The sequence below is a fragment of the Staurois parvus genome, unplaced genomic scaffold (assembly GCF_062004578.1).
Source record: "Staurois parvus isolate SC_StPar_1 unplaced genomic scaffold, SC_StPar_1.0 ptg001045l, whole genome shotgun sequence".
Taxonomy (NCBI): Eukaryota; Metazoa; Chordata; class Amphibia; order Anura; family Ranidae; genus Staurois; species Staurois parvus.
In genome coordinates, this window is record NW_028318841.1 from 102,642 (window position 1) to 114,585 (window position 11,944).

Consider the following 11,944-nt stretch of genomic DNA (forward strand, 5'->3'; position numbering starts at 1 on the left):
GGTAATGCACATAAAATGGATGTAAAACAGAGATATGAATTTAGCTTATAAACTGCACACATGCCAGTAGCAGTAAATCTAGTGTATGTTCAGCTTGCAAAGCTGCACACAAAACGGAGGTATGTACCCAATGTACGGCTGCAAAAGAGGAAGGTGCACACTTTTACGGAAACCCTCCACCCCTGTAAGTGTTTTAGGCTGTATATACAGAATACACATGGATGAAACATGACGAACTTTCCACTAACAGGGCTTTGCACGTGGTTGAACTCTGAACAGTCGTGCTCTGCTTGCCATGCTGCAGTTTTTTTGCTACGTTAGAGAGCAGACTGAATTACAATCTAAACAAAAATTAGAAAATAGCTTTTAAATTAGCAGCTTTTGAAGTCACTAAATATATTGAACTATTGTTTATTTTTGCTTTACTTCATTGCAACAGAAAGAAAAGATAATATTCAATGCAAGATCACATACCCTTAATATCTTTGGATCTGCGCATTTGTTATATCAGGTTAATTGTTTTTTCCTGATTCAAAGATACTCAATTGCTATACAGCGCTTAAAAGAAATGGCCACTTACAAGCCCTGTTTTTCTGGTGAAGCTCCATTCAAGTTAGGTCAACTCAAGTTTTTATTGCTCAATGTCCCTGTTGCAGGAATTTCCTCTTGCTTCCTAATCTTTTTGACTGCGAGTGAAAATGTCCCCAGTTTAACAGAGAGAGCACCTAATGCTACATAATATACAGAAAAAACAAAAAAACAAAAAACACCACTTCCTGTTTTTAGAGGTAGTAAACAGCAAAAATAAATTTTCAACAAAAAGGTTTCCATGCAGGATAATAGCATAATGTGCTAATACGCATCGCATACTGGCACATTATGAAATACCTTAGAACGAAGCCCTCCAGCAGAGTGTTGTCACTGCTGACAGGGCTTCCATCTTCACCCGATCTTCCTTTAGAGTTCGGCTGTTTGACTGGCCAACCACGATGACAATCACTCCTGTGCATGTTCACAGGGAGTCATGGCCACGGCACAGCTCTAGTAGAAGAAAAAATAAAAAAAAACCCACAGCTAAGGAATATTAGTTGATTTCTATGTATTGCTTCCCTAATGGCAGTGAGGGAGCTTTGACAGGCTTCAAAAGTGCCCAACTAAGCCCACCTTTTTCCACTCAGTTACTCCATTCATAGAAGTCGGTACCACAATGAATGGAGGGGGCAGACCTTGAAATCATCCACTGATCCTCCATTCCTAGATCACATTCCATTCATAGAAGCAATTTCTATTAATGGAGGAGCTGAGCGAAAAGGCTGGACATAGTCAGGCCTGTCAAAGCTCCCTCAGTTCTATTAACCCTCACTGCTCCAGAAGATTATGGCAGAAGAGGTGGCGGAGGCATCAGGAGGAGGAAGATTTATGCTAAACAAGGACACCATAATTGTACTGATTTTGTACTTTTATTTTAACTCAAACTTAGGATTTAAAGGAGAATTTAACCTTTTGTAAAAATGAGCACTCACATAAAAAAAGACAAAAAAAAAAAAAAACCTTAATTAATATATTTTTCCAGCACAGACTGCAGAGCAGTGCAACGCCAACAACAGATTGTGGGTGCAATGCTCTAGCTCCTACCAACTTTTCCTCCAGCTCATATCCATACTGGGAGGTACATACCTTCAGTTTTGCAGGTAGAGGAAATATCTGTGAGGGACAGCAATGGAGAGGATTTGGTGGATTTATACTGGGTTGGACCAGGCAGCCACCTGGGGCCCAGGAATCTCAGGAGCGCCATGTCTTATCACTACCGTTTAAAGAATAATTCCAGGCATGGCTATATTATACATAGTTACATTGGTCCAGCTTGGAGCAATGTGGATATATATTTATCCAAACTAAGGTGGGACACTCATGCTGTATGATGAATACCCAATTCGAGGATCACATCAAATGTGGACTCACAAGATTCCACCCAATGTATCTCAAAAATAGGAAATGCAATCACAATCTATGCAATAATGTGTTTTACTTCAAAGTAGTCATCTTCATACAGGATTAAAGCAGTAAGCGACAGCACAGTTTTGAACCTAACCATGTTCTTCACATGCAGCTTGATGAAGAACAAGGTATGTTTGAAATTGCTGTTGTTTACTGCTTTAATCCTGTATGAAGAGGACTACTTGAAGTAAAAGAATTATTGCAAACATTGAGATTGCATTTCCTATTTCCTGAGATAGAGATATACAGTGCCTTGAAGAAGTATTCATACCCCTTGAAATATTCCACATTTTGTCATGTTACAAACAAAAACGTATGTGTATTTTATTGGGATTTTATGTCATAGACCAACACAAAGTGGCACATAACTGTGAAGTGAAAGGGAAATGATAAATGGTTTTCAAAATGTTTTACAAATAAATATCTGAAAAGTGTGGCGTGCATTTCTATTCATCCCCCTTTACTCTGATAGCCCTAACAAAAATCTAGAGAAAGCAATTGCCTTCAGAAGTCACCTAATTAGTAAATAGAGTCCACCTGTGTTTAATTTAATTAGTGAACAGCATCATGAAAGCCAAGGAACACACCAGACCGGTCGGGGATAAAGTTCTGGAGAAGTTTAAAGCAGGGTTAGGTTATAGAAAAAATCCCAAGCTTTGAACATCTCACAGAGCACTGTTCATCATCTGAAAATGGAATAAGTATGGCATAACTGCAAACCTACCAAGACATGGATGTCCACCTAAACGGACAGGCCGAGCAAGGAGAACATTAATCAGAGAAGCAGCCAAGAGGTCCATGGCAACTCTGCAGAGATCCACAGCTCAGGTGGGAGAATCTGTCCACAGGACAACTATTAGTCGTGCACTCCACAAATCTGGCCTTTATGGAAGAGTGGCAAGAAGAAAGCCATTGTTGAAAGAAAGCCATAAGAAGTCCCGTTTTCAGTTTGTGAGAAGCCATGTGGGGGACACAGCAAATGTGGAAGAAGGTGCTCTGGTCAGATGAGACCAAAATTGAACTTTTTGGCTTAAAAGCAAAACACTACGTGTGGTGGAAAACAAAAACGGCACATCACCCTGAACACATCATCCCCACCGTGAAACATGGTGGTGGCAGAATCATGTTGTGGGGGTGCTTTCATTGAGTAGGGACAGGGAAGCTGGTCAGAGTTGATGGGAAGATGGATGGAGCCAAATACAGGGCAATCTTAGATAAAAACCTGTTAAGAGTCTGCAAAAGAGCGGAGACGGGGCAGAGGTTCACCTTCCAGCAGGACAACGACCCTAAACATACAGCCAGAGCTACAATGGAAAGGTTTACATCAAAGCATATTCCTGTGTTAGAATGGCCCAGTCAAAGTCCAGACCTAAATCCAATTGAGAATCTGTGGCAAGACTTGAAAATTGCTGTTCACAGATGCTCTCCATCCAATCTGACAGAACTTGCAAAGAAGAATGGGCAAAAATGTCACTCTCTAGATGTGCAAAGCTGGTAGAGACATCCCCAAAATGACTTGCAGCTGTAATGGCAGTGAAAGGTGGTTCTACACAGTATTGACTCAGGGGGGCTGAATACAAATGCACGCCACACTTTTCAGATATTTGTAAAGAATTTTGATAACCATTTATCATTTTCCTTCCACTTTACAACTATGTGCCACTTTGACAAAATTTCAAGGGGTTTTTAAATCTTTGCAATTTATTAAAAAAAAAAAAAAAAAAAAAAAAACCACATGTACATAAGTATTCAGTCTTTGCCATGACACTCAAAATTGAGCTCTGGTTCATCCTGTTCCCACTGATCATCCTTGAAATGTTTCCATAACTTGATTGGCGTCCACCTGTGGGAAATTCAGTTGATTGGATATGATTAGGAAAGGCATAAACCTATCTAAGGTCCCACAGTTAACAGTGCATGTCAGAGCACAAACCAAGCCATGAAGTCCAAGGAATTGTCCTTAGACCTCCGAGACAGGACTGTATCAAGGCACAGATCTGGGGAAGGGTACAGAAACATTTCTGTAGCATTGAAGGTCCCAATGAGCACAGTGGCCTCCATCATCTGTAAATGGAAGAAGTTTGGAACCACCAGGAATCTTCCTAGAACGTTCTGCCCGGCCAAAATGAGCAATCGAGGGAGAAGGGCCTTAGCCAGGGAGGTAACCAAGCACCCGATGGTCACTCTGAAAGAGCTCCAGCGTTTTTCTGTGGAGAGAGGAGAACCTTCCAGAAGAACAACCATCTCTGCAGTACTCACCCAATCAGGCCTGTATGGTAGAGTGGCCAGATGGAAGCCACTCCTCAGTAAAAGGCAAATGGCAGCCCGCCTGGAGTTTGCCAAAAGGCACCTGAGGAACTCTCAGACCATAAGAAACCAAATTCTCTGGTCTGATGAAACAAAGATTGAACTCTTTGGTCTCAATGCCAAGCGTCCTGCCCGGAGGAAACCAGGCACATCTCACCACCTGGCCAATACCATCCCTACAGTGAAGCATGCCACCACGGCAGCGTCATGCTGTGGGGATGTTTTTCAGCGGCAGGAAATGGGACACTAGTCAGGATCGAAGGAAAGATGAATGCAGCAATGTACAGAGACATCCTTGATGAAAACCTGTTCCAGAGTGCTCTGGACCTTAGACTGGGGCGACGGTTCATCTTTCAACAGGAGAACGACCCTAAGCACACAGCCCACATAACAAAGGAGTGGCTATGGGCCAACTCTGTGAATGTCCTGAAGTGGCCAAGTCAGAGCCCAGACTTGAACCTGATTGAACATCTCTGGAGAGATCTGAAAATGGCTGTGCACTGGCGCTCCTCATCCAACCTGATGGAGCTTGAGAAGTACTGCAAAGAAGAATGGGAGAAACTGCCCAAAAATAGGTGTGCCAAGCTTGTAGCATCATCCTCAAAATGACTTGAGGCTGTAATTGGTGCTAAAGGTGCGTCAGCAAAGTATTGAGCAAAGGCTGGGAATACTTATGTACATGGGGTTTTTTTTTTCATTTTTTATTGTTAATAAATTGCAAAGATTTGAAAACAATCTTCTCTCACATTGTCACTATGAGGTCTTGTTTGTAGAATGTTGAGGAAAAAATGAATTTAATCCATTTTGGAATAAGGCTGTAATATAACAAAATGTGGCAAAAATTAAGCGCTGTGAATATTTTCTGGATGCACTGTATACACACCTCCACAGTACCCCAGCCTCATGCCTGTCCTCCTCATACCTGTACTACAGTATACACACCTCCACAGTACCCCAGCCTCATGCCTGTCCTCCTCATACCTGTACTACAGTATATACACCTCCACAGTACCCCAGCCTCATGCCTGTCTTCATACCTGTACTACAGTATATACACCTCCACAGTACCCCAGCCTCATGCCTGTCCTCCTCATACCTGTACTACAGTTTATACACCTCCACAGTACCCCAGCCTCATGCCTGTCCTCCTCATACCTGTACTACAGTATATACACCTCCACAGTACCCCAGCCTCATGCCTGTCCTCCTCATACCTGTACTACAGTATATACACCTCCACAGTACCCCAGCCTCATGCCTGTCCTCCTCATACCTGTACTACAGTATATACACCTCCACAGTACCCCAGCCTCATGCCTGTCCTCCTCATACCTGTACTATACACACCTCCACAGTACCCCAGCCTCATGCCTGTCCTCATACCTGTACTATATACACCTCCACAGTACCCCAGCCTCATGCCTGTCCTCATACCTGTACTATATACACCTCCACAGTACCCCAGCCTCATGCCTGTCCTCATACCTGTACTATATACACCTCCACAGTACCCCAGCCCCATGCCTGTCCTCCTCATACATGTACTATATACACCTCCACAGTACCCCAGCCCCATGCCTGTCCTCCTCATACATGTACTATATACACCTCCACAGTACCCCAGCCCCATGCCTGTCCTCCTCATACATGTACTATATACACCTCCGCAGTACCCCAGCCCCATGCCTGTCCTCCTCATACCTGTACTATATATACCTCCACAGTATCCCATCATGCCTGTCCTCCTCATGCCTGTACTATATACACCTCCACAGTACCCCATCCTCATGCCTGTACTACAGTATATAGACCTCCACAGTATCCCATCATCATGCCTGTGCTCCTCACACCTGTACTATATACACCTCCGCAGTACCCCAGCCTCATGCCTGTCCTCCTCACACCTGAACTATATACACCTCCACAGTATCCCATCATCATGCCTGTCCTCCTCATACCTGTACTATACACACCTCCGCAGTACCCCAGCCCCATGCCTGTCCTCCTCATACCTGTACTATACACACCTCCGCAGTACCCCAGCCCCATGCCTGTCCTCCTTATACACACCTCCGCAGTACCCCAGCCTCATGCCTGTCCTCCTCATACCTGTACTATACACACCTCCGCAGTACCCCAGCCTCATGCCTGTCCCTCGGCTCCCTTCCTCCCCCATGCTGGCCATGCAGTGTGTACGTGTTGTGCTCCCTCGTGACTTCCTCCCGCCTCCATGCCCCTTGCTATGGATTCTACAGTCCTCCCGCCATACACCCTGACAGGTCCCATCTGCCGCTCTGCTTGTCGTTGCCATGACGCCGGCTCACACCCCGAGCACTGTCTGTAGATCTCCCGGCTCCCCGGACTGTGTCACCTTCCCGTCCAGGAGAGGGAGAGCTCCGGGCGGAGCCAGGTTGGCAGTTCTAGTCCGGCCTGTACTCACCACCACACAGGGACTCGCCATGTCTGCTGATCCGGGCAGGAAGTCAGCGGCTGTGGAGGGAGATGTGCAGCACCTGATCGGCGTCCTGTGTACAGTACAGCAGGCCGGAGCTCACACACACATGGCCTGCCCGGGGCCCGCCCGCTAAGGAGGATGTGGGGTGGAGCTCGGCCCATTCACCTCTATGGGAGAGTCAGCAGGCACACCATCACCCCACCGTGCGCGGCCTCTCACATGGCTGAGCGGTCAGAGGTGACATCATACACCACGCATGACTCGGCTCGGGGCTACCTGCAGCCATGAAATTGGACCTTGGGAAATAAAGGGGTTAAAGCGGAGCTGAAGGGTGATTGTTGCACCCTCCCATCTGCCCCTTTAAGATGCAAGAGCTGCTGATAGAGATGTTCACATGAAAAGGCGAGAACTACCCCGCCCCGCCGGCAGTACCGCCACCAGACGCCGCTCCTTCATGGTAGTAGGGATGTGCAGCATGGGCGCCGGAACCATGTGCAGTGCATTTGTGGCGCATTATTCTGGGAGTTGTGGGGTGGCATGGAGTCCTAATATCACCTCCTCACCACATGCCAAACACCTGAAAAGAGATCCAAATGTAGATTGCTATTCAGAGGAGCAGCAGTTTAGATACGGGTCTAAATAGCTTAATATCACTGGTGGACTCTTTATTGCAGAAGGAACATGCTATTTCTAGGCACACAAAGGTGTTTAGGTCATCTGCAGTGACTTTAGTTCAGCTCTACACAAGGACATGGAGAATAGAACTGCATCCAGCGTGCCCCGATCAGACCAGAGAATAGAACTGCATCCAGAGTGCCCCGATCAGACCAGAGAATAGAACTGCATCCAGAGTGCCCCGATCAGACCAGAGAATAGAACTGCATCCAGAGTGCCCCGATCAGACCGTCGGAGTATAGAACTGCATCCAGCGTGCCCCAATCAGACCGTCGGAGTATAGAACTGCATCCGGCGTGCCCCGATCAGACCGTCGGAGTATAGAACTGCATCCGGCGTGCCCCGATCAGACCGTCGGAGTATAGAACTGCGCTCGGCGTGCCCCGATCAGACCGTCGGAGTATAGAACTGCGCCCGGCCTGCCCCGATCAGACCGTCGGAAGTATAGAACTGCATCCGGCGTGCCCCGATCAGACCGTCGGAGTATAGAACTGCGCTCGGCGTGCCCTGATCAGACCGTCGGAAGTATAGAACTGCGCTCGGCGTGCCCCGATCAGACCGTCGGAGTATAGAACTGCGCCCGGCGTGCCCCGATCAGACCGTCGGAAGTATAGAACTGCATCCGGCGTGCCCCGATCAGACCGTCGGAGTATAGAACTGCGCTCGGCGTGCCCCGATCAGACCGTCGGAAGTATAGAACTGCGCTCGGCGTGCCCCGATCAGACCGTCGGAGTATAGAACTGCGCCCGGCGTGCCCCGATCAGACCGTCGGAGTATAGAACTGCATCCGGCGTGCCCCGATCAGACCGTCGGAGTATAGAACTGCGCTCGGCGTGCCCCGATCAGACCGTCGGAAGTATAGAACTGCGCTCGGCGTGCCCCGATCAGACCGTCGGAGTATAGAACTGCGCTCGGCGTGCCCCGATCAGACCGTCGGAGTATAGAACTGCGCTCGGCGTGCCCCGATCAGACCGTCGGAGTATAGAACTGCGCTCGGCGTGCCCCGATCAGACCGTCGGAGTATAGAACTGCGCCCGGCGTGCCCCGATCAGACCGTCGGAGTATAGAACTGCATCCGGCGTGCCCCGATCAGACCGTCGGAGTATAGAACTGCGCTCGGCGTGCCCCGATCAGACCGTCGGAAGTATAGAACTGCGCTCGGCGTGCCCCGATCAGACCGTCGGAGTATAGAACTGCGCTCGGCGTGCCCCGATCAGACCGTCGGAGTATAGAACTGCGCTCGGCGTGCCCCGATCAGACCGTCGGAGTATAGAACTGCGCTCGGCGTGCCCCGATCAGACCGTCGGAGTATAGAACTGCGCCCGGCGTGCCCCGATCAGACCGTCGGAGTATAGAACTGCGCCCGGCGTGCCCCAATCAGACCGTCGGAGTATAGAACTGCATCCGGCGTGCCCCGATCAGACCGTCGGAGTATAGAACTGCGCCCGGCGTGCCCCGATCAGACCGTCGGAGTATAGAACTATGCCCGGCGTGCCCCGATCAGACCGTCGGAGTATAGAACTGCGCCCGGCGTGCCCCGATCAGACCGTCGGAAGTATAGAACTGCATCCGGTGTGCCCCGATCAGACCGTCGGAGTATAGAACTGCGCTCGGCGTGCCCCGATCAGACCGTCGGAAGTATAGAACTGCGCTCGGCGTGCCCCGATCAGACCGTCGGAGTATAGAACTGTGTCCCCAGACCGCCGCAGAGCGGAACCGCGTCCAGCGTGCCCCGATCGGACCGCCACAGAGCGGAACCGCTCCCGGCGTTTCCCGATCGGACCGCCGCAGAGCGGAACCGCGCCCGGCGTTTCCCGTTCGGACCACCGCAGAGTGGAACCGCGCCCGGCGTGCCCCGATCGGACCGCCGCAGAGTGGAACCGCGCCCGGCGTGCCCCGATCGGACCGCCGCAGAGTGGAACCGCGCCCGGCGTGCCCCGATCGGACTGCCGCAGAGTGGAACCGCGCCCGGCGTGCCCCGATCGGACCGCCGCAGAGTGGAACCGCGCCCGGCGTGCCCCGATCGGACCGCCGCAGATTGGAACCGCGTCCGGCGTGCCCCGATCGAACCGCCGCAGAGTGGAACCGCATCCAGCGTGCCCCGATCAGACTGTCGCAGAGTGGAGAGGTGCAGAAAAATGTTCTTTTCTCCCCACCGTGGCTCAGCTGCTGTGCATAGAAATGAATGGAATGTCACTTTGTGACAATTTCAATAAAGTAAGCACCCCATTAACCACTTGCCTACCGGGCACTTTTGCCCCCTTCCTGCCCAGGCCAATTTTCAGTTTTGCTGCACTTTGACAATTGTGCAGTCATGCAACACTGTACCCATGTGACATTTGTATCATTTTTTTCACACAAATAGAGCTTTCTTTTGGTGGCATTAAATCACCACTGGAGTTTATTTTTTTGCATTATAAACGAAAAAAAGCAAAACATTTGAAAAAAAAATAGTTTTTCTTTGTTTCTATTATAAAATTTTGTAATCCGCTATAGTTTCTCCTTCACTGATGTGAGTTGATGCACTGCACTGATGACCACTGATAGGCTGCACTGATAGGTGCCACTGCTGGGCATTTTTGGGGCTGCACTACTCAGTGCAGATGTCCTCTCTGACACTTGGTGGTTATCAGCAGTACTTTCCTACCGCTGTTACAGCGTGAGGAAAGTGCTGCCGATAACCAGCAACTGTATTTACTTTGTGATCAGCTGTGTCACTGGACACAGCTGATCACGTGGTAAAGGGCTGCTGTGATTGGCCTTTTACATTGTCATGCACGCCTCTGAGGGCTTGTTTTGGGAGGAAGTCATATGACCCTCTCCCAGAACTGGACAACCAGGCTGTAGCCGTCATTGAGCTGTAGCCTGGTTGTCAAGTGGCTAAACAAAGAAGTTATAAACCTGAAATAAAAGGGGTTTGTTAAATAAATGCAAAATATCTTTAGACAATAGTAGGCGGCGGCTCTTTATTGGGGTTAAAAGCACATGTATACATTTCTTAACCACTGGTCCTCCTGAGGATCTACCCCCCTTCCTGACCAGGCTATTTTTTGCGTTACTTTAACTGACAATTGTGCGGTTATGTAACGCTGCGCCCAAATGAAATATACAGCCTTTTTTTCCCACGAATTGAGCTTTTTTTCGGTGGTATGCAGTTTTTATTTTTTGCACAAAAAAAAAAAGACCAAAAATTTTGAGAAAAAAATAATTTTTGACATTTTGCTATTAAACCTGTCCAGAAAAAAATTTAAAAAATCAAATTACGTCAAATTTTAGGCCAAAATGTATTCTGCTACTTGTGTTTGCTAAAAAATCCCAATACATGTAAATTAATTGATTTACATGAACGTTATAGAGTTTACAAATTGTGGAATACTGGAATTTTTTCTTTTTTTTTTTTTTTACTACTAATGGCGGCGACTTATAGCAGGACTGCGGCGGGCATTCTGACACTGGGGGGAACTAGCTTGGTGTCACTGACATCCCCAGTGACACCAATACAGTGATCAGTGCTAAAAAAAAAAAGCACTGACGCTGTACTAATGGCACTCAGCAGGAAGCGGTTAACATGAGTGGCAATCAAAGAGTTAACTGTGCTGGGAGTGTTTTACTGGGGCCGGTGTGTTGGTGCTTCACTGTAAGGACACTGCTCTGGATGGCAGTGTGCCCGAGCTGACAGGGAGGACGACTGTTAGTAAACAAAGCAGCCCTCCTCCTCCTCATCGGAGATCCCCAGTAATCACCGGCTTTGACCCGATGATTGACGGCCGCAAATGGTGGCGCGGGTAGAGCTCACGCGCGCTCCCTACCCAGAAATGCAAAATCATGTATACGTGATTTTGCGCACCGCTGCCGCCTTGTAGCGGTATATCTGCTATAGGCGGCGGGGATGTGGTTAATAAACTTCCTTTAATGCCTGTTCACTCTGATGCAGTGTGGGATTCACAGTGATTACTGTGCGTTTCCCGCATCACAAATGCACTCCATTCCTGCAAACCACTGTGGGTGTCTGTTAATGACACCCCAAAAATGGATTGCAAAACAATTGGATCACATGGTTGTGAACACCCATGCAATCCAATTCCAGTGTGGGGAAAAGAAAGGTGCCTGCACCCTTTATGCAGGTGCAGTGCAATTCAAGCCATAAAAAATGGCTTTGTGACAGCTGAGAATCTGCCAGGAAAAACCAAAGGGGAACCTGAAACACAAAAACGAGAGGCAAGAAACTGCCCAGTACCAGAAAAGCCTAGCAACAACTAAACAAGCCTTCATTTCGCTTTTACCAAGGGGTGCCAGGGCTTGCAGTCCCATGGGGCCACTTCATATGTTTGTGGCCCTGCCATATGAGCATTCCCTGTTCACTCCTGCGCTACCTCGGCACTCACTGTCAGAGGTTGCTTCCGGGCTATGACTCCGTGGTACAGAAGTATGCTGAGTGAACAGGGAATCTCTGTCACACTATTAACATTTTTTTTCTTTTACTTCACCACCAGATAGGCTAGATCCGGC

The 11,944-nt window shown here is 48.4% G+C and overlaps 1 protein-coding gene across 1 annotated transcript in view; it reads right to left on the minus strand.

The window, feature by feature from the left end:
• HPRT1 (hypoxanthine phosphoribosyltransferase 1) overlaps positions 1-7,193 on the minus strand; it is a 65,191-nt gene extending 57,998 nt beyond the window's left edge. Inside the window, exon 1 of the mRNA XM_089657939.1 lies at positions 6,746-7,193. Coding sequence (XP_089514065.1) covers positions 6,746-6,766 — 21 coding nt within the window. The 5' untranslated portion in view covers positions 6,767-7,193. The remainder of the gene's footprint in view (positions 1-6,745) is intronic.
• Positions 7,194-11,944: the final 4,751 nt, after the last annotated feature.